The 26801-nt window shown below is 37.9% G+C and overlaps 1 protein-coding gene across 1 annotated transcript in view; it reads left to right on the forward strand.

The window, feature by feature from the left end:
• Window positions 1-552: 552 nt before the first annotated feature.
• The window catches only part of PTCH1 (patched 1), an 86321-nt gene continuing 60072 nt past the window's right edge, over window positions 553-26801 (forward strand). Inside the window, exons 1-3 of the mRNA XM_051996883.1 lie at window positions 553-741; window positions 9472-10522; window positions 12516-12708. Coding sequence (XP_051852843.1) covers window positions 10103-10522; window positions 12516-12708 — 613 coding nt within the window. The 5' untranslated portion in view covers window positions 553-741; window positions 9472-10102. The remainder of the gene's footprint in view (window positions 742-9471; window positions 10523-12515; window positions 12709-26801) is intronic.

Raw genomic sequence — 26801 nt, forward strand, 5'->3', positions numbered from 1 at the left:
GGAAGCTGTGCCTCCTGTTTACCCAGGAGGGCTGTGCTGATAGCACGTTACTTTAGTTTACTTTGCTTTCCTTGAGTTTATTGTAAAGGGGTAAAGTTTTCGGATCCATCACGTGACCCTGACAGGTCCTGCCTATTGAGAGGCAGACCACCCACATAGAGAACGATGAAGCTGCTTAATAGAAACAGGCATGTAATTGTGAACCCTAGCAGCACTCTGCAGAATGCCTGCAACCTAGCAGGATTATTTTTTTACACTTTCAGTTCCTTTTGTGAAGAAGAAGGAGAAGGTAAAGAGAGAAAGGAAAAAAGAAAGAAAGAGAGAGAAAAAGAAAGAAAGAAAGAAAGAAAGAAAGAAAGAAAGAAAGAAAGAAAGAAAGAAAGAAAAAGAAGAAGAAAGGAAGGAAGCAGGAAGAAGAAGAAGAAGAAGAAGAAGAAGAAGAAGAAGAAGAAGAAGAAGAAGAAGAAGAAGAAGAAGAAGAAGAAGAAGAAGAAGAAGAAGAAGAAGAAGAAGAAGAAGAAGAAGAAGAAGAAGAAGAAGAAGAAGAAGAAGAAGAAGAAGAAGAAGAAGAAGAAAGAGGGGATACAGGAGAAGGAAGAAAGGAAAATAAATTGATGTGAAGTCAAAATTCCCCTCACACTTCGTACTTAAACTCACCCCCCAGCTACTTACCAGCAACAGAAGTAGCAGAAACGGCTCCAGATTCCCCAATTCTTGGAAAAGGGCTCCTTAATGGAGATGGTGAGTGAATGATTTATCTTTAAAATCCATCCTATCCCCATCCTGTATAGAGATTTCTTGCTAGCAATTATCTTTAAGGATTTATACCTGAAGTCGCCGGTAGGGCTACAAGGGAGACCTCAGGGTGAGAGATGTTGGGGTTCATGCTTGCTCCCCGCAGGCAAATCAAACGGGTGGCATAGATTGCTCCATTCCTCCCAGAGAAACCAAGGCTCCCTGAAGGGGCCGGCTGTATGTATTGGCGGAGGGTGGGAGTGAAATAGGAGGGGGGAACTCAAAGTCCCACGGAACCTCCGTTGCTGCCAGTCTAGCCCAACTTTTTTTTTTTTTAATTTAAATGTTTCCCTCCCTTCCTCCCTCCCCCTTAGTCTTCCCTCTGAGCTCGAACAAGGGTTTGGTAATGCGACTTATCAAGGGCATTTCTCTCGGAGTAGCTCTTCTCCCATTCCATTTTTACGCCTGGAAGGGTCTCTATCCTGGCTTCCGCTAATCAGCCCCCTTCGGTCCTGGCTCCTGATTTGGGACTGTGAAAAAAGCTGTTTATAGGAACTGAGGAAGGGGTATGGAGACAGGCGATCGAGAGGGAGACGGACTGGAGTAGAGAGGAAGAAAAAAAAGAAAGATGACAAAAAAAAAGGAGGGGGGAAGGAAGCAGAAAAGGGAGGGGAATAGGAAAAAGAGTGGGTGTTAAAGAGGAGGAGAAGGAGGAGGAAAGGAGGAGGAAAGGAAGGGGGAAATAATCTCTAATTGCCACAGTTTAGAGAACACATTCTTACCTTTTTTTCCCCTTCCAACTCCACCTCCCTTAGGGGGCATCACCTAGAGTGGAAATAAAGGATCCAACAGTGTTTTCAAAAGGTTGAGTACATACTTCCTTTCCCCCTCCCCTCTCCTCCCTTCCCAGACAGACACTGACACACCTTTCCTACCACCCACTGAAACACAGGGGAAAAGGCCAAATGCCAGAGGAGCGCTTAGAGTATGCGGGATTAACTAGTGCAACAGATTCACTTAACCAAAACCTGGAAACTAAATCATTGTGAATTTTATTTGAAGGCATTTGCATGATTGGGGTTGGGGCAGGGGAAGAAGAAGTGGGATTTTTTTGTACTTTGGAGAGAAGGAAAACAAACAAACAAACAAAAAGAGGGGAAACAAAGTTAAATTCTGTTTTCTCTCCTAGGATGCACCCTAATACTTGTAGGTTTATGCAGACCACATAATGGGAAAGATAGATGTGTTGTGGATGTCTTTCATGTTTGTCAGGATAGTCTGATAATGAATGTGTCTAAATCATTCAAGGCGTTAATCTTGGCATGCACCTATTGATTTGTGAATGAAAGAAGTTGTCTGTACTGACCGGGAAGGTCAGCAGAAATTCCAACATCAGGACCATTCCAACTAGTGAATGAGAGTGAATTAGTGAATGAAAGATGAATTTTTCCTCGAGTTCTCTTTTTTTCAAAATGAAATCTGGTTTATGCATAAACAAACCCTACAAAGGATATTTTCTCATCTTTTTGATTTGTGTCACTCAAGAAAGAATCATGTGGGTTTTACTTTAAGGAATCACATTCAGAGACCTCTATTTTCATAGAACCTAGGATTCAAGATGTACTTCTCCCATTTTTTGCCCCTCCCCTTGTGGAAAGACTTAGTTATAAATAAGAAAGACCCACAGTGGGTGACTCCAAATATGTTATAATTGGATAATGAGTTTGAAACCACTACAATAGTTCTTTCTCATCTCTCTCTGTGCTTAGTGTTTCTATCTGTGTGTGATTTGGGGTTTGGCCTCAGTAACTCAACATGTAATTGACTCCATAAAGAAAGACTATTCTTCAGTATAATCTTTTGTTGTTATCATTTATTTCTGGGTGCTTTAGACTCATTATTATAAAATAAGGAATATTCAATAGTGTGTTCTGATTGTTATAACATTTCTTTCCACATAGCTATAAATGTCTTTGATTGCATTATCATTTTAAGTTAAAATACTGAACCAAAGTGGGCACTTTTAGGTTTGGTATACTCAGACTAACTGAAGTTTAAACATGATCTTAAGTACAGTATGAAAGGTATATATAATTTCAGCTTCAAGCTATTACTATGTTTATGCAACTGGATTATTATCTGACAATATATTTTAATAAACGTCTGAACAGTTTGGGGATAATTTGAAAAAAAGATACTTTTTATATTTCCTGTAGATAGGCAACTGACAAATGACAATGAATCAAAATCTTTCCTTTTATCTTTAGTTCACATACATATAAAACACACACACACACACACACACACACACACACACACACACACACACACACACACCTTTTATTTTCTTCTGCCTCTGCCACAGTGTATAAAGCCCTATTGAGACATGTAGGCGTGATGTGTAAACCGGATTAGCAGTATGAAAGAAAGACACACAATAAGCTTGAATTGTTTTACTTCCTTTTCATTTCTCATGCCTATATCTCTAATAAATTTGTTGCTGCAGCAGTGGGTCAAAGGGATCATGTAGCAGAGCTTCTTTTTTAGTGAAAGACCCAGTTGTAGAGATCATGAAAATGAATGGTTTGCCATTCTGCCAAATACAAAGATAGATAGATAGATAGATAGATAGATAGATAGATAGATAGATAGATAGGTTTGTGTATTTATATATATATATACATACATACATAACTATAAATATATAAAGATTACAGATATTTATATAAGCAGTTATACATATATAAGTTTCAGTATCTGTATCTATAGAGATACTGTTCTGGTTGCATTCAATAATGGCTCTAAATATGTCAAAATACTGGAGTCAGAAAGATATTCAGCAAGAGAAAAAATATCCATACTACAATCATTTCTGTGCTTTATTCAAAATTGATTTGTTGGACAATTCTTATAGCAGCAACTGATGAGAGCTTCAGCAGTCTTGAATTCCCTGCTATTGTGGCTACTGCAAGAAGTATAATTCTCACTGCAGTTTAATGTTTGGGGTGCCTTCACTAATGACCTTGGTCTGATGAATGTGGAGATATTTGGGGTGCTGGTGGAACATTTCTTTACTCCTCCCCACTCCCCCACCCCCACCCCTCTCTGTTAGCTCAATAAATACTAGTGTTCCTGAGTTTGTACTGTAGATCTCTCTTTTTCTTCTTTGTAGAGTTTGGGGCAGCTTCCCATTAAAGGAGATCAGGGGTAATTAGCAGCATTATTTTGACAAGTTGGGTCGAGCTGTTCTCTTTCTTACATCCCTGAGCAAGGGGAGAAGGGGAGGGGGTAAGTGGAGGAAGAGAGAGAGGGAAAGAGAGTGGGGGAGGGAGGAGGTCAAGCCCAGTGTCTTGAGATTCTATTGCAGTTGAATACTTTCTTTTCTCAACCCTGAAACTTTTAAGAATCATATTGTCTAATTTCTGTCTCTAGGTTCCACTTTTCAATTCCTTAAAGATAACTTATAAGGAAATACACAAACATTTATAAGGAGATAATATGGTATAGTTAAGAAGCAAGAAAGTGCAATGAGCGGTGGAACACTAAATTGTGAAGACTCCTGGGATCCGTTTGCAATGTCTCACAGCCTAAACTCAATTGTATGTTCTTTGGACATGTGTATTTCAGTTTTACCATAATAAATAGAAATGATATTATTACTCCCCATGAAACTGACAGCAATATTATAAGGATTAGCGTGCTATGTCAAAAGAAAGTTCTTTGTACTTCTGAAAAGTAAATGTAGTATAAAAAGCAAGTTATTACTCTTGCATTTTATTAGGTTAGATATGGTTGAAATTAAGCAAAATAAATGCATGTTGAAAATTGTGAATTATAAGATAAATGTACGGGCCTACTTATTCATGTGATGTTCGCATGGATAGCATTGTACAAACGATATCTTATGGTATAATACAAACACAATTTTATCAAATATTGAAGTCCACGGATTACATTGAACATTTGAGGAAGTAGTGATGAGTGAACAACATTCCAAAATATAATTGGAAGGTCATTCCTTTTGTTCATAGCCATACTCTATTCTGTCTTTTGATTTAGCTTTATCTTGCTTTACTTCCTTCTGTAATATTTAAACATAGGAGCCAGATGGGTTTTGTCCATGTCATATTGCATTTGGATAATCAAATGTAGATTTCAGAGTTGTGTTATAGGCCATGGGAAGTTAAAGCGTGGAGCAGAGTAAGGGGGAATGGAACAGAAGGAGATATTCTTAATAATTCACAGAATATGAATAGAGAGCTAGAGCTAGAGGAATAGATTGTTTTAAGTCTTTGGACCACAGTGGAAGAAAAGGTAATCCATGTTTTGGAATATGGTTTAAAAAGACTATTAAAGGGGGTAAATCAGATGTTCTTTCATATAGTTTGCTAGTCCACTAAGTCTCAAGTGATCATGTGTTTGATAAATATATAAGGGAAGCTTAAGGAATAAAGGCAATTAAAAGACTCTCACCAACAGACACCTTAGCAGGCCTGTTCATCCAAACCAGCTCCATATCAGGTCTGTGGGACCCTTGTGATTAGTTGAAGTTAACAAAACCTGGTGTCGAGCAGCAGTTACAAGCACAGGGCATGCATATTAAAGCCAACAATGCTTACAAATGTAAATAAGGGCAGATTGATTAAGAACAACATTATCGCTGGGAATGTAGCACTCACATGCATCAGCAATGAGGCAAATTGGGGGCAGCCTCAGCCCTGACCACCCATGTTGAGACAGGCTTTTACATTGGCACCTCTTCCTTTTTAAAAAACATTGCAGAAACAAGGCCAATTAGATCCCCAAAGTAATTCATCTCTTGTGTATGAAAAAAGCAGACCACAGGGGAAGAAGAGAGGGGGTGGGATGGGAGAGAGATTAAGATAGTGCTTGTTAAATCTGAGGTTCCAGATTGAGTTTGGGAACCAGTGAGAAGAATATACCAGCAGGGCATTGTCTAAGATCATGAAAAGTTAACCTATCAAACAGAAGGCAAAGAGGGGAAGTAGAAGGGCTTCATGTATCTTAAACCCCTGGATCAATGTTCAAAGCATTTAGGAAAAAAGTAAGACTGAATAAAATTAACATGGAAGGAAAAAGTCTTCTCTTGAAAGGATACCACTGTAGAAGTAGAAGGAAGTTTCTTCCATGCAAAGATGAATTAATATACCCTACCACATCTTCCTAAAGTGAGGAACTCTAAAAATTAAATAAATTTAGAAAATGATGAATATTAAATGATTAATGATACAACATTCAGAGAAAAATTTTGAATTTTGATCTAAAAGTTTAAAGAATTTGAAATGTGATTTAATGACAATTGCTTTTATCTTCAGCAGCTAAGAGACATGCAAACCTCTGTGCTTTTATATGTATATGACAACTAGTTATCCTAATATTCAGTATTTGTGGGATCTTGGCCAAGTCACAACCTTTCTGGACATGTGTAAAATTAGGGGATTGAACTAGATGAATTCTGAAGTACCTTCCAGCTCTAAATGTATGGTCCTATAATATTCTATGTATTCATATAAGTGAATTGAAATGAAAGGTTCCCCCAACATTTAAAGAAATTAATGAAAATATATACTGAGCATTTAATAGTATGACCTGAAATCCTAGCAGGCTCATTCAGCATGTGCTATCAACCCACTTTAATTGTGCTTCTCAGGTTTTAAAAGCCAATTTTCACTATACAATTGATTTTTCATTTTACAGCTTTATCATGAGTTAATACAAAACATCCTGTAATACTGTGTAGTTCCAACACTATTCTCTATTTATATTGTTCTTTGATATGTTTGATCATACTGGCTTTCTAAGAGATTGCTGTAGACAAGCTTCATGGAATGAATAGAAACATACTAACATTATGTTAGTACATAATGTCCTGGCTAATACATTCAGTTTTAAATTTCCCGGCTCCTTGGCTTCCTTTTATGATACGAAAGCGTCCTCATGAATCTGTGCCCCATATCGTCTTTGAAAGTTTCACTTGTGAAAGCCATTCTTAGATGTGAGGTTTCCTGCTTCTTTTGGGTTAGGACTGTGACTGAGGAAAAAAGAAAAAATGGGAATGGGAAGTTCCAACAGTAAGAAAAAGCTAAGGGGAGAGAGTAAAGGAAAGAAAGAAAGTAAATAAGAGTAAGTGAATTTTAAAAAGGGGGATGGGGTGGGGGGAAAGAGATGAAAGGTCAAGGAAAGTTGCTGAGAGAGGGAGGTCAACAAGCTTACTAATAAATGCTTAATAGTGTGCCCGGCACGGATACAAACGTTGGGAATACAAAAAAAAGCAAGAATTTTTTTTTTTCCCACGAGTTAGGGAAAGATGAAAAAAAGAGAACGGAGTGTAGTAATAGGGAGAAAGAGAAAGAAAAGAGAGGAGTGGAGCTGAGAAGTCCTAGGAACTGTAGGAAGGCGCCGGAATCTTTCTGCTAGAGCCGCGTGCGCTGGAATCAGCGGGCTTGTCTCTCCACCGGCCGGCAGCCCGTGACATCTTCCAAGACTTGGGGCAGAATTGAATGGAAATGTTTCCTTTCCTTGCTGCTATTGGCCGGTAGTAGTCAAGCCTCATTGGTATTGGGTAACGTAAAGGGGGAAGAGACCTCCTTTAGGAATGTACTATGGCTTGTCTGGCATGCCTTTCTGCACCGGCAGCGGCGCATAACTGGGGTGGGAGGGGCAGGAGTTTAAAACGGTGCATTCCCCCTTTTCCTCCGGGTTCTTAACAACACGAACTTCTTTAAGCGGGGAGGGAAAAAGAAGAAGGAAGAGAGTAAGAAAAATCCCAGTGGACTTGCCCCGGCTGGGTGAATCACAAAGCCGAGCATGCAGAGAGAGTACTCTCTCTTTCCGCTTCTGCCTTGTCACTTGGCAGTCCAGCGGCGTGAGTTTCCTCCACCCTCGTCCTCCGCCTCCTCACGCTTGGACACGCACGCACGCACGCACCCCCAGGCAGTGGTGCTAGTAGATCTGCTTCTACTCCAGTGGACTGGGGCTCCCAGCTCCCGGCTCGTTGGTCACGTGGCCTTTCAAGACTCCACCTCCTACCTCCCTCGGCCCCCTCCCCCGCTTCATCCCCGCCCCTCCTACTTTCCCTCCATCTGGGTTTCTTTCTTTTCTCTCCTTTCCTTTCTTTCTTCTTTTTTTTCAATGAACACACACCGTGTGCACCTTAAAGCAACACTCTCCCATTTCACTAATTCAATCAGCACAACATCCGCTAGTTTTCTCGCAATGAAGTCAAGATTTTTTTTTTTTAAGTTACTACCCGGATCTCCGCTGTGGGGAGAAATTTCATAACTTGCAAAACTAAGGGGGAAAACAAAAACAAACACCAAAAATCCCACCCACGTTTAAAAAAAAAAAAAAAAAGTAATCGAGCCAGCCGAATTTCTGAGACATTTTGTAAGGCAAGCCACTACTGCTGGCAAATTAACAATGTTCGCTTCCAAAGGGGCTGTTTATCCCAATGGGAAAGTAAAGCCTAGGATATCTTCGTGACCTTAGCTAAAGCGTCGGGATGGGTTCTTACAGTCAGTGCACAATTTGTTTCTAATGAATTCAACATCAAAGCCTTTATTCCTCCCAACGTCACGCTCTTACAAAATAAATATATAAAGGATGCGTACCGCTTTAAAAAAAAAAAAAGTTAGCGACCGACTTTAAATAGGTAGATATGCTAAAAGAGGATTAAAAAAAGTAGACTAAGTAGCTCTAACTTTTTTTTTCTTTTGAAGGAAACCCAATTAAATTTTGTCAAAACTGCAAACAGCAATCTTTTTTTAAATTATACTAAGTATTTTAGATTTAAATAAAAACAGCCCCCACCCCCTTAAAAGATTGCCGCGGGTGTCTGGATGCTCCTGTATAAATGACTAATTTCTTCCTTAAATATAGTAGGTTGTTTAGGAGGAGGGGGTTTGGTGTAGGCAGGGAATTTGGAGGTGGATGTTTTTGGTTTTTTGTTGTTGTTGTTGTTTTGTTTTTTAAATGTTCTTGTGTTCTTTAACTTTCCGTTTTGTTTATCTTTAATGTAAGGCGTATTTCTTTTGCGAGAGACTGTCTTCCTTTTAGCTATAAAAGAAAAGGGGGGGGGGTGGAATTGGCACACACTAACTCAGTATCCACCACCCTGTCATTATTGGTTCAAGCCTGGGAATTCAAGTCGGACCTCCCAGTATTTGCTACAGCTTGAGGCCAAGGTGCCTCTGAATAGATTTTCTTTTTAGAAGTTTCAGAAATTGTTTAAGCGCTTTAAAAAATATATTACTTTCTTGTACATCGCGGGGTGTGTGTTGTGTGTGTGTGTGTGTGTGTGTGTATGTGTGTGTGTGCAAAAAAGCGTCTCATAAAAAGAAGACACTCTTTTGAAAAGAAAAGGAAGGGGGGAGCATTCCTTAATGGAAGTATTGCATGCAAGAAGGTTGGAGCTCTTTAAGGCTCCCCTTGAAGCTGGGGATGCACACACTAGGGTTGCCTGCCTGGGTGGTCTCTCTACTTTGGTGAGCTGTTGCTAAGCAGCTAATAATAGTCATGTTTGCTGAGTAATTTCTGCCCTCCTTGAGCCAATCGCATTGCAGAAATCCTAGCCATCTGACAGCCCCAGGGGCGGGAGCTCCAGCCTTTTTCTCTCTCGCTGGCTCTCTCCCCCTCCACCCCCTCCCCTCCTCCTCCTCTTTCTCCAAATGGAGAGAGTTCTTTTTTTTCTTCTTCCATCTCATCTATTGAATCAAGGAGCTGCTGCTGCTTGCTGCACACACACGGACTGGAGTCCCAAAGTCCCGGGAGTCAGAGAGCAGCGCTGCACTGAAACAGAATGGTACAGCGAGTCCGCAAGGAGCAGAAGCCAGAGCCAGAGTCGAAGGAGCAATCCCAGCAGCAGCCTCCGCCTCCAGCAGCAGCACCAGCAAGAGCAGGAGCAGCAATTCCCCAACAGCACTGAGAAGAGCAAAGGAAGCTCGGATTCTGCTGTGGCTTTTTGCTTTCTTCCCGGAGAAGCAACTCAAGAAAAGGAGCCGAGGAAGAAAGTCCCGGTGGTGGGATCTCTGGGGGTTTCCTCTCATTTTCCCAAGTAAAAGGGTCTGGAAAAGGAGGCAAACAAGGAGTGGACGAAGTGGTGGTGGGGATTGTTTGGTGGTGGTGAAGGAGACACCGGGGGGGAGGGGGGGCAAGCAGGAAAGAGAGAGGCTCGCCCCCCGTGCGCGCACACACACATACGGATCCCTCTCACCCTCTTCACGAACTGGATGTGGGAAGCGGCCGCAGAAGAGACCTCCGGATCACCACGAAATGTTGCAATGGAAGGCACAGGTCCTGACTCTTCTCCAACGGCAGCAGCGGCAGCAGCAGCAGCAGCCCCCGCGGTATGAGGAGGTCTGTCAGCAGCAGCAGCAACCACAGCAAAAGCCGGAGCCACCCGCAGAAAGAAGCGTTCTCCGGATCCTACTCCCCGGCATCACCAGCCAGCTCCAGCAGCGCGCCGTGGTGGTGGTGGTGGGGGAACCGAGACAAGCCAGCCCGCCTGATGCGGGAACAGCAGGGGCAGCTCAGTCACCGCGGCGGCGGCGGCGGCGGCAACATGGCCTCAGCTGTTAACATTGCGGAGCCTGAGAGCGGCGGCGGCGGCAGCGGAGGCTGCAGCAGAGACCCTGATCTGCCTGGGGGAAACGGCAGCCGGAGGCGGAGAAGGACGGGAGGGAGCCGACGCACCGGGGCACCAGACCTGGAGTATCTGCAGCGGCCGAGCTACTGCGATGCGGCTTTCGCGTTGGAGCAGATTTCTAAGGTGCATTTCTGTCTTTCTTCTCCCTCCTTCTGGACCTCCCCCCCCTGCATCCCTTTCCCTTTCCACCTTCTGCTCTTTCTCTATGAAAGTACCCACACGCATACATACACTCACCTCTTTGGGGAAAAGAAATAGTCTAGGGGAATCGAGAAACCCAAACACACCCACCAGCATTGGAATGAAAGGGATGTCTAACTAATGCAGGGGATGGATATGTGTGTGTGTGTGTGTGTGTGTGTGTGTGTGTGTGTGTGTGTAAAACGTGTAATGTGCTCTCCCTCCCTAGTGTACACTTTCTGGGTCATTCGAATTCTTCTCCCATTAAACCAATCCAGAAAAAGACTCAAGGTTTGTGTTTTCTCTCTCTCTCTCTCTCTCTCTCTCTCTCTCTCTCTCTCTCTCTCTCTCTCTCTCTCTCTCTCCTTTCTCTAGGTTGGCTTTTCTCTAATGCTGCCACATTTCTTAACATATTTTGGGGGTGGGGGTGGAGGGAGGCGGGGAGAGGAAGGAGGAGGGGGTAGAAATAAAGGTGGTTTCCTTTTTTTGGCAGCCCGTTTTGCTTTTGTTAAGCTTTGAGTAAGCGTGAAATCTCAAATCCCTTAAAAATCGCCTTTGAGGAGAGGATATTTTTTCCTTCTCTTTTTTTTTGACTGGTTTACCTTGACTCCCAGCCCGTAAGAAAAGTGAAAGTTGTAAACAAATTGCCACCTTAAATCTGCGGTGCAGGTCTGACTGAGTCGCCGGGTTCATTGTGTTCGTTACTCTTACTGAAATGTGTGGAATCCAGGAATTCCGTGTAAACATTATATAGGAAAGAGAATCCCGGGTTGCTGATTATGCAGAAGAAATATCTGCGAGAATAAACAACGCCCAGATATTTCCCTTTCCCTACACGTTATTTTCCTTTCAGAAGTACATTTTTTTTTTTAAATGCTTCAGCAAGAAGGGAAAGGGGAGGGAAAAAATCCATGTGGCTGCCCTCTTCTGTTCACAAATATTGTCGTAACTTACAGATGGCTGCTCTACTTTTTAATTCAGATCACACAGCGTCTCCTAACTCTATGGAAATGAATCACGATTAAGCTATGATCTTGCAGCATTGCCCGCCACGTGGATCTTACATTTTACTACAAAGTTGGTGTTGAAGGTTGTGGGAGCTGGGCTAAAGAAATGGCAACAAATCAAATTGTTATCAAATAGCATCCTTCCCCCTCTCCTCCCCCCCTCCCCCCATTCATTTAACTACTTCATCCTAGAGATAATAGCAAGACTTGGGGGGAAGAGGGAGACCAGGTGTCTATTCTTGTCTTTATTCTAGTAGTTTGCAATTCATGTATATTAATTTCCCTTACCGTCGATGCCCCCCTCCTCACTAAAAATATTCTAGTAAAAATGATTTCTTTCCTCAGAATCAATGATCGATCACACACACACACACACACACACACACACACACACACTCACACACCCAGCGCCTCCTTCCTTCCCTCCCCTGAGACACCTCGGGATTCCTAGTAGAGTCCCAGAAGGAGGTGTTTAGAGGGGCGATCACTCTCTGCATTGATACAGATTTCACTCTGAAGCGAGGCTTTGATTTATGCATAATTCTCTCATCCCACTCCCATACCCCGCCCCTCCGGCCAAACTCTCACCTTTTTCCTCTCCACGATTTCAGGAGGGAAAAGTCCAACTCTAGGTAGTATCCTTGTGGTTGTCTAGGTTAACTATTTCATTCATCCCTTAGTATACTGTGGAAATTATTTGCATAATGTACTCGAAATACATATTATCTTCCTTTTTCACTGTCCGAACCGGTCCTCATCACTTTCAGAAATCCCGGCCTTCCAAGTCCTACCGAAAAATTGAGTATATATGGGTGGTTTGTGGGGTGAAGCAGAGGTGCACCCCGAAAGTCCAAACATTGTTCTACACAGTGCACAAGTGTATATGGTGATTTCGAAGTACTTATTCCTAATATTTGCTTGCATTCCAGGGGAAGGCTACCGGCAGGAAAGCGCCGCTGTGGCTGAGAGCGAAGTTTCAGAGACTATTATTTAAACTGGGTTGTTACATTCAAAAAAACTGCGGCAAGTTTTTGGTTGTGGGCCTCCTTATATTTGGGGCTTTCGCTGTAGGATTAAAGGCAGCTAATCTTGAAACCAACGTGGAAGAGCTTTGGGTAGAAGGTAAGAGACACAGCACGTTCTATTGCTTCCTTTTATTTTCTTTCAATTGATAAAGATATTTACGAGACTATACCTAGTCTTTTTTTTTTTTTTTTAAATCCTCCCTACACCAGGGGGAATTGTTTATTGTTTAGCAGTTTGGCCGGATGCCAGATAAAACCTACAAAGAGTTTGCTGTAATCTATTCTGGTCCACAGTGTTTTGCTAGGTGGTGTGGGAGATTGTGTGGAGAGCAAAAGGTGGGGGTTAAGGGGGGGAGAGGAGGCTTGCAGCTCCTTGGAATAAACCATTTTTAGGGGGGAAGTGTCTTGGGACTGATTTAGGTATTGAGTCTTCTCTTTCAAATCTGAAGAGACTTTAATGAAAAAAGTTCTTTTTTCTTTTATACTACATTCATCTCCATAAATCTTCCCTTTCCTCCCTTCTTGCAAAAAGAAAGACACAAAAGTGGGGAAAGGAAGACCACCCCTCCGCCATTTTGGGAGTGTGTGTGTCCCCAGCAGCAGAGGCAGCCTCTGCCTCTGGAGTTGCTGGAGGAGGGAGGACGTGATGAGCGCAGGCCTGCAGAGGCAGCGTGTGTGGTCCTGGTTTTGGACAGCTTTCAACTCTGGGGGAAAAAAACATTTGTCTCAAGGTTAAAAAAAAAAGGGGGGGGAGTAAAGCACAGAACTGAAACGCATGTTTGCAAAGTAGATTAATGTTTCCTCACGGGTGGGGGTTTATTTAATGGAATTATATTGGAAAAAGTTGCATTTTGTAGAAAGAAAGAAAAAAATGTGTTTTAAGGAAGCACTTTAGAGGATGAGCCACCCAAGCTCTCTGAGGAGTTCTACCAGTCTTATATCCACATTCCACAATTTGGGAGTTTCCCTGTGAGGCTTCTTTTTAAGCCAGTTATAAATCCTCAATAGACACATTGATGAAGACCGAAACATTTTACATTCTTTTATTGATACTGTTTAGGTAACACAGTTTTTTTTCCTTGATGTGAATAGTTTCTGTTATTTGAAAACTTTGTAATAAATCTCACTTTGGGCCAGGTCTTCAACTAACAAAGGGAAATTAGGCAATTTGCCATATTTTTCAGGCACACACATACACACACACACACAAAGCCTTTCTTCATAAGTACCCTGATAAGTGAGGCAAAGCTGGATTTATAGAAATTATCTGGATACTTGTTTCACTTACCCTTTTCAAAATGCCAGTGTGGACTTCATTTGAGAGATTTTTACTGTCAGTTAGTCTTGTTTAAAGGGCTATTTTTGCTTTGACCTAATAGGATGGTGTGTGTAGTATAACAGCAAAGTGAAATACCCTAGGAAATCAAGAAGATAATTTGTGAGACAAATATAAGTGATAAAAAATAAACCTAAAAAAACCCTCAAATCTCCAAATAATAAAAAATTATTTCAATCAAAGCTAGGAAATAATCAGTTCATTTGTACATTTAGTTCAAACATTTAGTCAGTCTTTGAGAAAGCTAAAGTAGACTCAGTTGATAGAATTTAGAGCAGGAAGGGACATTAGAGACCATGCAATTTGATGCTTTAATTATAGTTGAAGAAATCAGAAAGGTTAGATCATATATCCAAAGCCACACAGTGAGTTAGGATAAAATCACTGCAAATATTGAATGCTTGATGTAGTACTGTAAGAAGTCAGAAGTGTAAATGTGATTCATGCCCCCAATGTAATTGGGAAGGCAAATTATTATGCATGAAATTGTTAGAATAATCAAGTGCTAAAATATACAGTATTGGATAATAGTAATCACCTATATTTATAGAGAAATTTGCGAAAATTGCCTTAAATAAATTGTAATCTCTCATTTGATCCTCACAACACTTTAAGATCAATGGTATTATGATCCCAGTTTTACAGATAAGCATATTGCGATTAGAGTGCAGGAGTATGACTTCTTTTATTCTGTGCATTTGCTTGCACAATGCCTGACAAGGCATTTAACTTTAAACATTTACTTATTAACATAATATGCAGCATTGTTAGGAGCTGGAAAATTACAAAACTTAGATAAGACTTGGCCCCTCCTATCATAATTTAGTACAGTGGTTCCTAAATTTTGTTGCTCCTTGAACCCTTTTCAACCTTACAATGTGTTTTGAATCCCTAGAATAATTTAATATACTACCCAATTTTCAATTGTTTTCCTCTAAAGACACTATTAAAGAATTTTAGTGCCATTAGTTTATTCAAAGTAATAATTTATGAAGGTTTCATGGGAAGAGGAGCTTAGAGCTTAAAGAATGGGCTATATTCCCCACTGATAGAGAAACAAAATATGTTGTAGACAGGAGAAATAGCATGAGCAAAAGCAGAGAGGCAGAAAGCAATAGTGCCTGTGTGGAGGACAGTGTAGATGTACTTCCCATACTGAAGTACATGCTGAATGTTGGATGGTAAAGAAAAATAAGTTTGCATAGGTAGAGTAAGGATAAGATTCTAAGAGATTTGAAAACCAAAAAAAAAAAAAAAAAAAGAATCTAAATTTATATTTAAGCACTAGGAAATTATTATAGATTCAAAATCAGAGGAGAGGTGGTCAGAAATAGAAATTCTTGCAGGTTTTGAGTTATAAATACCCTAATATATGTAGCAGTATTGTCTTAGTAGACACACAACATAATTTTACTGCCTGTGATGTCAGAGTTCTAGTAGATAGAAAACTGGCCTTGGAGCCTTGAAGATTTGGGTTCAGGTTTGGTTTTACAACTAACTATGTGACTTTAGTTAAGTTGTTAACCACCAAACAACTCTTTAAGATCATAAATTAGAGAGGAGAAGTTGACCTGTACTGAGAGAGGAAGTTTCTTCCTCTGGGTGTTCATTAAGTTAATGAAATAACAGTATAAATTCTAGTTCATTGTGTTACAGAATTTTAGATTTAGAGCAAGAAGAAGCCATCTAGTCCAACTCTTTCCTTTTACAGATGAAGAAACTGAGGTCCACAGAGATTATGTGATTTAATCAAGGTTACACAGGTAATAAATACAAGAGCCTTATTTGAATCTAATTCTTCCAACTCTAAATCCAGTTCTGTCAGGCATCTCCAACTAGATGGCCTATTGTCACTTCAAACTTAGAATATGAATCTTGACTAAATTCATTATATTGCCGTTCTACATTTGAACTTCCTTGTTTGGTCAATGGGATCACTATTTACTTACTGTGTCATGCTCAAAACCTTTGATTCTTTGACTCTTCCCTATTTCTCCCCCCTCATATCCAAAGAGTCTAGTCATTTCCACTTTTAAAATGTCTTTTGAATGTGAACTTTCTTCTTTCTTTCCAGATATAGCTTTCACTATAATACAGACCTTCAGTATTACCCCATCTGGAGGAACTGTTGCAATATCAGCTTTCACCTTGACCCTACTTTCCATTTAAGAATCTTCAGGGTCTTTATTACTTTCTCAAGTAAAATTTTCTCCTTTTCATAATATCCATAGCATGAGAACATTCTTAGTTTTCCATTGTTATTTCAGATTATTCTACTGGATAATGATTAAATTTAAGCCAACCTGAACAATTCCCTGCCTTCCATGCGCTGCATTCAAACCTCTGTGTTTATAATCAGACTGTTCTGTTTGCCTCTCTCCCTTCTTCTTTCTCTATTGCATTCCCACCCTCTCTTTAAGGGTCAGCTCAAATGCCATCTCTATCAGGAATCCTTGACTGGTATCCTCCTAGTTGGTAAGGGCCTTCCCCCATAAACTTTCTACATCATTTTGTTCTGTTAGAGTCTAATACACTTATGTAATATTGTGTATTTTACTCATGTCTTTATTCTCCTATTAGATTGAAAGCTTCTTGGAAGTAGAGGCATGCCTTATCTAAACTTTATATTTTCTCTAGGGCCTAAAGGTCTGTGTCACCCAGCAAGTATTTTACAAATGTCAATCAGTCAATAAATATTTATTAAGTCTTTACTATGTTAGGCACTTATAAAACAAAAAGAAAAAAAAGACAATCCCTGCCCTCAAGGAGCTCACAAATTAATGGAGAGGAAAGTAGGCAAACCAATATGTATATACAATCTACATATGAGATAAATAGGCAATAATTGAAAAAAAATTAAAAGGGATTGGGAAGACATCTTGTAGAAAAAGGGATTTTAACTTAAAGGAATTCAGAAAAGGCAGTAGAAAGAGATGAAGAGTGAGAGCATTCCAGGCATAGAGAACAGTCAGAGAAAATTCCTGGAGAAGAAAAATGGAATTTTTTGTTTGTGGAATAGATAGAAGGCTAGTGTCATTGGTTCAAGGACTAAGGTGGAAGAAGACTGACAAGAGGGGACTTGATTATCTATGACTTTGAAGGCCAAGCAAAGCATTTTGTTTTTGATCCCAAAGAGTAGAGTTTATTGAATAAGGAGGATAAACATTGGACCTTTGGGGTCCAAAAAAAACACTTTGGGGAAGCTAGGTGACTCAGTGCATAGAGCACTAACCCTGAAGTCAGGAGGACCTGAGTTCAAATTTGGTCTCAGACACTTAACACTCCTTAGCTGTGCTACTCTGGGCAAGTCACTTAACCCCAATTGCCTCAGCAGCAAAAAAGAAAAGAAAAAACACTTTGATGTCTGAATGGAGGTTAGCTTGAATAGGGAGAGATTCTAGACAAGAAGACTTCAGTAGGCTATTTGAGTAGTACAAATGTGAACCTGACCCAAGGTGGTAGCATCCAGGGAAGGAAAGTGGGCATGTTTGAGAGATGTTGCAAAAGTGAAATTGGTGGACCTTGGCAACAGATTAAATATGAGGAGAGGGAGTGAGAAGTAGTGAAGAATCAAAGATGACATCTAGGTTGTGAAGCTTGAAGAATTGAAAATTTGCTGTTAGAGAAGTTGGCAGATGGGGGGGGTATTTAAAGGGAAGGTAATGATTTTAATTTTTGACATCTTGAGATTATTATTTCTATTAGACAGTTTGAGATGCTTGAAAAATAGATGGAGATGCAGGTCTCCTGACCTGGAGGTCAGGAGAGAAGTTAGAGCTAATTAGTTTTCTTGTTTTGTGATACAGAAATATGTATGCTTATGAAAAGTAATTAAGATAAGAGAGGTTAGACAAGAATTATCCCTAAGTCCAAGACCAGCTCCCAAATAAGAGTTTGGTTAGAGTATGAAATATTTTCTTAACATTTAGTACTGATGGAAACACATCTTCAACATCTTTTTTTTTTTTAATTATAATAAATTTAAAAGTTAGAAGGACCTTTGAGGTCATCACATTTAACCTCCTCATTTTTATAGTTGAGGAAACTGAAGAGGCAATTTGCTCAAAACTACACAGATAAGAAGTGGTTGAGGTTCAGTCTTCTTTCTAGCTTATCATGCTGCCTCTCAAACGTTTCTTTGGAAAGAAATGTTACTCTTAGATGTTTCATTTAAAAGAAGTGTACTTGCTAGTTTGGTCTTTATCTTGTCTTTGTTAATTCATGTTGGTTTTTATCAGTATTTTGCTGATAACAGTTGTCTACAATGTTATTGCATGCTCACATTGTAATAGTCATTATCTAGTGACTCAGGATCCATTCAGGAAAGCTTTTTTAGCATAAGGTGTAACATTGAAGAATATCTTCTCCATATATCTCCCTCAACTCATCTTGAGACTTAATAGCTAGAACATTCCCACTACATACTGCCATGGCAGGTGCAAAATGATTCACACAACTCATTGCTTCTCCATTGCCTTGACTTCTTGTTTTGGCCTTTTTTAGTTCATAGCTTTAAAGCCAGGAAGGATTTTAAAGGTCATATAATTTAAATCCCTCATTTTGTTCACGAGGAAACCAAATCTCAGGAAGTTAAGGATTTATCTAAGATTTCACAATTGACAAGTGACAAAGGTGGGACTTCAGTCTCATTTCTTCAAAGTACAATTCCAGAACTTTCCACCATGTTATGAATTGTTCATCTAGAAGAAGCAATAATTTAATTAGTACATAGAAGCCCAGCCAAATGGACTTCAGAATATTTTATGATTGATTTATTCACAATATATTTCTATATATTTTATACAAAGAATATCTAATTTCCTGGTGTAGTGACTTTATAACTGTCATAAATAAATAGCAAAAACATTTAGATCTACAAATAAAAAACGCCCTGTTTTGTAAGACAGCAAAGGGAATCAACTAATAAAAAATGAAAAGGCAGAGCCCAAGGTTAAATTTATATGGAAATAATACCTTTTTTTTCAGGATTATCAGAGGAAATGTTTGGTTAAATTAGTTGTTATCTTAGTAGTGATTGTATTAATATGCTAATCATGAACATGGGCACTATACAGATAATCTACATGATAGTAGATGCATGTGTCAGTGACTAAAAAAAAGAAAAAAGAAAATAGAGTAAGAGACTGTGTGGAGAGAGATGTTAATATACAGTTTGCAAAACGTTGTTTTACCTGTGCTTAAAGTGACAAAAAATGACAACTAAATATTTATTTGTATGTTGTACATGCTTTGATGGAAATGCCAATTTTATCCTCATGTCTTACAAATTAAAAAAAATTTTAATACTGGTGGTAAACTAAAGGGATCCATTTGCTAATTTGGGTATTTTATTCTTCCTTTAAGTTTTTTTTACTATACTTTTATTATTATTAACTACATATACATACATATATATGTATACATACATATATATAGCTATATATTACAAAATGTTGCATTGTAAAGGTGGTTTTAATTCAACTACAATCTACAGACCAATATTGACAAGATAAAAAGAATATTTAAGATAGATTTTGTGTGTGTGACATTTGTGATAGAAACTCTTTGGTTTTCTTGCTAAACTACACAGTAATTATTGCCTTTCAAATTCTCAATGCATACGAAAGACTACTGTGTGCCTGTAAATCCTAAATACAGTATCATAGAATTATAGAATTGAAAAAGGACCTCAATGAGAAACTAGCTCAATTCATATACCAAAGGAATACCTATTATAATATTCTGACAAGTGTCTCACTTGAAGACTTTCAATGAGGGAAGAAAATCCAACAACTACTGAAACAATAACCATTCTACTCTTGAATAGCTGTAATTGTTAAGTTTTTCCTACTATAAAGCTCAAATTATGATTCTTCCCTCTAGGGCCAAATAGGTTTTATTTAATTCTTCTATATAACCTCAAATAATTGAAAACAGCTATCATGTCCTCCCTGAGTCTTCTCCAGGCTAAACATTCCCCATATATTTAAACAATCTTCAGATGCCCAGAACCAGAGTCCTTGACCATCCTGGATGGTCTGGATGTTTTTCAGTTTATCAAGGTCCTTCTTAAACTTCAGCACTCAGAACTGAACATAACACTCCAGTGTTGTCTGACCAAGACTAGAGTTCAGAGGGAATTTCACCTTTTTGTTCCTAGAGGCTTTACCTTGAACCTAAAATCATGTTAGCTTTTTTTTGGCTGCCATATCACTTTGATGATTCATTGAACTTGCTGTCCACTAAAATTTCTAGGGTTTTTTTGTTTTGTTTTTTCTAGGCAAAGTGCTCTCTGATCATACTTACCAATCTTGTATTGTTGAACTTAATTTTTTGAATCCAAACCTAAAACTTTATATTTGTACAGATAACTTGTATTATTATGCAGTATAAAATTTGATGGAGGCATGCTTTCTAGGAATTACTAATTCCAGGTAACTCAAATTTTGAAAATTAAATGTAATGAAGTTTTATATCTTTCAAGATAACATAGTTGAATATAGTAAATAGTATAAGCTGTTCCAGCCAAAACATATATGCTAATTTTATGGAAGAAAGTGTTCAGAAATGAGAATTTGGAGTGGAGAGAGGGGAAAAAAAAAACATTTTTAGCAAAAATGTTTTCTGGAACTCTTTATTTTTGTCATTTTTCTATGCTTGTCTGTAGATCTTCATTTGCACCAATTTGAGAGCTTTTGTATACTTACTAGCACCAGAATACCTTTGTCCTAAATCTTAACCTTTTTGACAAAAGAAAGTGTTATAATTTTAATTCCCCTTATTTTGCTTTTGTTATTTCATTTGTCTTTTGAGATTCCCCCCCTTTCTATCCTAATATTACTCTGCCCTTAATCACACTAACTCCATTCCATCAGAAGAAAACCTCTAATAGGCTTTCCTATCAAGAATATTTAGTGACTATTTGCTATTTAGAATTTTACCATTGGGAGGAGGGGAAAAGCGTAGATTTGTATAGTACTTTTCCCATTCACCTTTAACTCCCAACATAATAGTTTAAAATGAATTTTTACCAAATCATCTGACTCCAGGTCATCTGCTTCCAAGTCCAGTGTTCTTTTTAAATTAATAATAATAATAATAATAATAATAATATGTGTTGCTTCATTTTTAATTCATTTTTAAGGACCTATTTTATATAGCTAAAGTATTATGCTCTATGAGTTGTAAAGTTTAGATTAAATCATCCCTGGTCTTATGGAATCTAAGAGTCCCAAAGGGGGATTCAACATCTTGCAGAATAATATATAAGGTTAAGAAAAGCAACAACAAAATACCATGTGAGATCTAAGGGAATTAGGGAGGTCCCTGATGAATGGGCATCAGTGAAGCTTCTGGGAAGAAGTGAAGTTTGAATAGGGCATTAAAGGACTGGGAAGAAAGTTTAACAGGTAGAAAGGAAGAAGAAAAGGTATTCTAGGACCCAGCTTCTTAAACTATGGTTCACAGCCTTATGTGGAGTCTTGTAACTGAATACGAGGATCACAAAATTATGATTTGTTATCAGTAAATGTTTAATTTACATACCTATTTTCTACATCTATATTCAGGGTCACATAAAAATTGTTCGGGTAAAAAGGAGTTAAAAGTGAAAAAAGTTTAAAAAGCTCTGTATCTAGAGTTAAGGGGAAAAATTAGACAGGGGTATAGACAGGGAAGGAATAGTGAACTGAACAGTTTGCCTGGGCTATTGAAGGGATGAAATTGAAATAAAGCTATGAAGTTGTGTGTCAGCATTAAGGGGGCCAAAAAAAAAAAAAAAAACTCTGAAAGATGGACAGAGGAAGTAGAAAGCCATTTAAAGATTTTGAGCAAAAGAATGACAAAATAGAAATAATAAGTAATGACTTTCATTTCTGTGTTCCCCCCCCCCCCTTTAGGACTTGGTCTATGATGTCATCCATGTAGGAAAACTCCTGGTTTTAAAACTCCTTTTTATCAATGCAGATCAGCAGCTGTTCTGTAATTTATAGTATTAAAATGTTGCCAGAGAGGGCAGAGAAATTAAATGACCCGGCCAGTGTAACAAGGAATCCAGACCTTCCTGACCTTAAGACCAGTTCTCTAAATTTTATTCTTGGCCTGTGCTCAAAATTTCTTTAACTATTTTATTATCTCATGAAATTATACTATGCTTATTCTTTTTATCTACCTAATAGTTATTCTGGTTAAGGGGACGTGGTATAATTGGAAGCCAGAATCATAGTCCATCCCTTTTGGGTAAGATCACATAGAAAGAAGAATAACTTCCATGAGGAACATTGAAAACATTGAAAAGAATCCTAGATGTGAAATCAGCCTACCTGGATAGGAATTATGGCTCTTCTCCTCAGGATGACCTCAGGAAAATATTTAATCACTTTGGGCTTGAGTTTGCCCATCTAGAAATGGAAGTAGTTGAATTAGGTTTCCCCTAAATTTCTTCCCATTCTAAAGCTATTATCTTATATAATCATTATTCAAGAAGGAGTTTCATTATCATATAGATAATATTTGAGTTAATGTAACAGTTTTCTTATTCAAATGAAACCTGGTGTTATTCTTTTAGAAATGCATGCAGTTTTTTGTTTCAAGTCAACATCTTTTGGCTCTAGATCAGAGATGAGAGGGGTGTAACATGCAGGGAGGAGGTCGCCTAACTTTAGTGGCCTAATCAGATTAATGTAATTGGGAAACATTTAACAAAATAAACAAAAGACAACAAAATATAGGTAACATTACATTCTTTTTTTTGTATTTTGTTTTATTTTTATAATAGTTTTATAGTTTTCAACATTCACCCTTGCAGAATTTTGTATTCCACATTTTTCTCCCTCCCTCTTTCTCTCCCCTAGACAGTAAGTAATCCAGGTTAAACATGTATAATTCTTCTAAATACATTTCTTCATTTGTCATGCTGTGCAAGAAAAATCAAATCAAAAAGGGGAAAAACATAAGAAAGAAAAAACATTGCAAATAAACTATAACAACCAAAAAATGGGTGAAAATACTATGTTTTGATCCACATTCAGTCTCCATAGTTCTCTCCTTGGATGCTCTGGCACTCTTCATCACAAGTCTATTGTAATTGCCTTGAATCACCTCATTAACCTTACACTTTAAAACTAAGTTAATATGTGACCTGATGGGATCCTTATGTATGGATTAGAGGCCCCCATTCTATTTGAATCTGACAACATTGCTCATGAGTTTTGAGTAGGAAAGGATCATAGAGGCTATTTGATCTAACCTCATTATTTGAATAATAAGAAACAAAGACTTAAAGAAGCTAAGTCACTTACCTGATATAACACAAATAGTAACAGGAGTAGGATTCAAGTTAGAAGATGACTCCTTAAGGTAGATTTAACTCTCTAGGAAGATATAACAGATATTTTCTCAGTAGTTGTAGTTGGGAAAAGCCATGGGTAATATGCTGACTTTATCAAGAACATCAACTACCTTTCTTATTTTGTAAAATCCATAGATCAAGTAACATTTTTTAAAAATTGTCTATTATCTTTCTATTTGAAATAAGGACTTTAGTATAAATCTGTTGGGAAATGTAGCACTGTATTTTGATGTTGAAATCAGACTTCTGCTTTCCTTGTTTTAAAAGCCTTTATATGTCAGTAATGGTTTCAGGCTATGACAGATTGTTTGCATTTTGAGACCTTCCTCACTAGGGGCACCCTTACAAAATAACTCAATGAATAAATGGATATCTAAGCCAAAAAACATTGTCAGATAAGACAGTATGAAATCAACTCAAATCTCCTTTACTACCTTCTAAGGTAGTGTCGTTCTGTCTTTTCAGTCATGTTGATTCTTTGTGGCCCCATTTGGGGGTTTTTTGGCAAAGATACTGGAGTGATTTGCCATTTCCATCTCCAGCTCATTTTACAGATGAGCAAACTGTGACTTGCCCAGAATCACACAGTTAGTAAATGTCTAAAGTCATATTTGAACTCTGATCTTCCTGAGTCCAGATCCAGCTGCCCCAAGGTAATAAATTCATCTATTCTATGAATACAGTATATAACAAAATCTTTCTATGTATCTTAGACTGTCAGAACTGTTACATTTCATATGTCCTGTCCTCCCTTCCCCGTAGTTAAAAAAAAAAAAGATAAAATGAAGAATTGTGTATTTGTATTTATTAGCCTTTAATAGAACCTTTTCAATAATATTTCAGTCTAATTAAAAATCTTGTTGAGGGTAGAGTAGTTGAAAGGAATCCCCTCCAACCCTCCCACCCCCCTTTAAATTCAAGTCAGTCTCATGTCAGTTCCAAAGAATACAACTGACACTTTGAGCTGTAGTATTTTCACATTGCCATCCTTGACCCTTCAACAAGTTTAAAAGCTAGTACATGCAACTGGTTGTTTCAGTTATACATAACTCTGCTTGGAGGCTCCAAAATATGACAGCTTCCAGATGTATGAATCTACTGATCCGTTTGTTTAGATTATGCTCCACAGCTGATGCCTAGATTAATGCTGGCTGGATAAAGCTATGGGAGATTTGTTTCTACAATGCTGTGTTTATATTTCATTTGGATTTCTCCTTCAAAGCTGACCTCTCTGTGACCTCCTGGAGTGCTGTCCACTAGGGTACTAGTTGTAACTTGTCTGCTGTTGTTTTATCTAAGGGGGTTGTTAACAATTCAGCAGCCAAGGAGTGCTTATATGTATGGCTTCTATTTATTCCATGACAGCTATTTGTCCCAAAACAGTTCTAAAGCTTTAAGATTCTTCTAGGTGTTAGAGGTGTCATTTGTACCTTGAATTAAGTATATATATATGTGTGTGTGTGTGTGTGTGTGTGTGTGTGTGTGTGTGTATAGATAGATAGATAGATAGATATATGACATGATGCCAAAGAAAAGTTTAAATCTTCTTACATTTTTAGAGATTGCTATATTTATTACAGTGACATAGATTTGATTAACTTAATAAGGCATTTTGATTATTTCTATCTATAATACTTAACATTTTTCAAAGCCCCAAGTCCTATATATATATATATGTCTTTTTCATATTTATATCAAAATTCAATGACATTAGATGTTCAAAGAATAGGTTCTTCTCTAAGAAGACGATATATACAAAAAATATATGAACATAGCATGTTCATATTTGTACATGTATATGCTTTTAAAACTTAAAGGCAACCAATTAGGTAAGATAATCCTAAATAATTATATCCTTTGTGGTATTCTTCTTGGACTTTACTGAATTGTTTCTTTCCTTCTTTCTATTACCCTTAAATAATGCTGTTCTGTTCCCCCTTCCATAAATTTATCTGTTGCTAAAGGTGAAATCTGAAATGTTAACAAATTTATTTAATTGAAAACAGGGAATATTAGAAAGGTTATTGTTCTATCAATAACATTGAGAGAATTTAGATATACAACTTCCATTTGCATCCATGAAGATCATGTCTTTGGAAGAATAGGTTCAAAAGACCATACTCAAAAGATAGGATCTTATTGAAGGAACATGTAATCTCTCTTAACTAAAGATCCTGGTCATTTTTTAATGGATTTTTGGAGGGGGGGAAACACTAAAAATATCCATTGGCAGATTTTTTCAATCTAATTTAAACCACCAGAAAGAATGAGAAATAGGTCTTTGGTTCCTTCTGTTCAGTATGGCATATTCTGTATGAAATATAGAAAAATTAAATAATATTACACTTCTTCAATGGTAATAAACATGAACCAGGATATGTAGAAAAAAGAATTCCTACTATGGTTCTTACATAGATGGAACTCTGATTGAAGCCAATGAGAGACATGTTTGGATGAAGGTTGCAGAATGGAGATTTCCTTATCCAAGTTTTAACTTCTTATTACTTAGCCATATATAGCTTATATGCATGTCAAGTCTTTGTTGTCTTCCTAGAGAGCTTTCCTAGTGAAGGAGCTACATAGCCTAGCTGAAGAGTAGAAAGTGAAAAGAATTTAGCTTTTCAGAACCATTAACAATGGGAAAGTTCCCTAACTAAACAGATGTCATTAGAGTCATCAAAACAGAAACACATTTACTTATTTTTATTTGTTTATAGTGCTGTTTTAGTGGGTTTTTTATGTTTTTACAACTCAATAGCCATTTTTCTCACTGTCACCCTACCTTTAGACTAACTATTCTAGGTTTTTAGCGTTTGAAGAATTTTAGACCTGGAAGAGAGAGTCTGGCCCAAACTTCACTTTTGCACATTTTGAAAGAGACAAAAGTGAATTGATGTGCACAAGTATTGCAGAAAGAATCAGTATTCCATAAAAATGAAATTTCTCTTTTGAAAGTAATATAATTAATGAGAAGTTTTTAGAATTGTAAAGGGAACAAGAGGCAGAAAAATGTTTGTCTCTTCTAATTATAGTTTCCCTATACTGGATTCAAATGTAATTATTACACAGATTAAAGGTATTATGTTAGTGGTGCTCAGTCATGTACCTCATAATTAATAGATATCAATGGGTGACAAGTTTGTCATAGAGCCACTTAAAATAATGTAGAAACCTCGTTTTCAATCTCAAAAATACAAATATATACCTGACTCCATAGTACATTGCATATGAGTTACCCTATTTTCTCAAATACATTTAAGGGCACTCAGCATAATTCTGGTTTATGTAAGAAAGCTGGTGAGAATTTTCCCCTCCCACAGTGTAATATTTATATACTTATTAAGATAAATTAAAATAAACAATAGTTTTTCCTTATTTAGCAACCAGGAGTTTCAGTTATTCATTAAACATGCACAAAAATAAGTAAAAATGAGCCTTATTAAGTCAATGAGTATGATTTTTTTTTCCCCTTAAATCATTGCTTAAGGGCTTCTGGCCCCTAGCT

The sequence above is a fragment of the Antechinus flavipes genome, chromosome 1 (genome assembly GCF_016432865.1).
Source record: "Antechinus flavipes isolate AdamAnt ecotype Samford, QLD, Australia chromosome 1, AdamAnt_v2, whole genome shotgun sequence".
Lineage (NCBI taxonomy): Eukaryota > Metazoa > Chordata > Mammalia > Dasyuromorphia > Dasyuridae > Antechinus > Antechinus flavipes.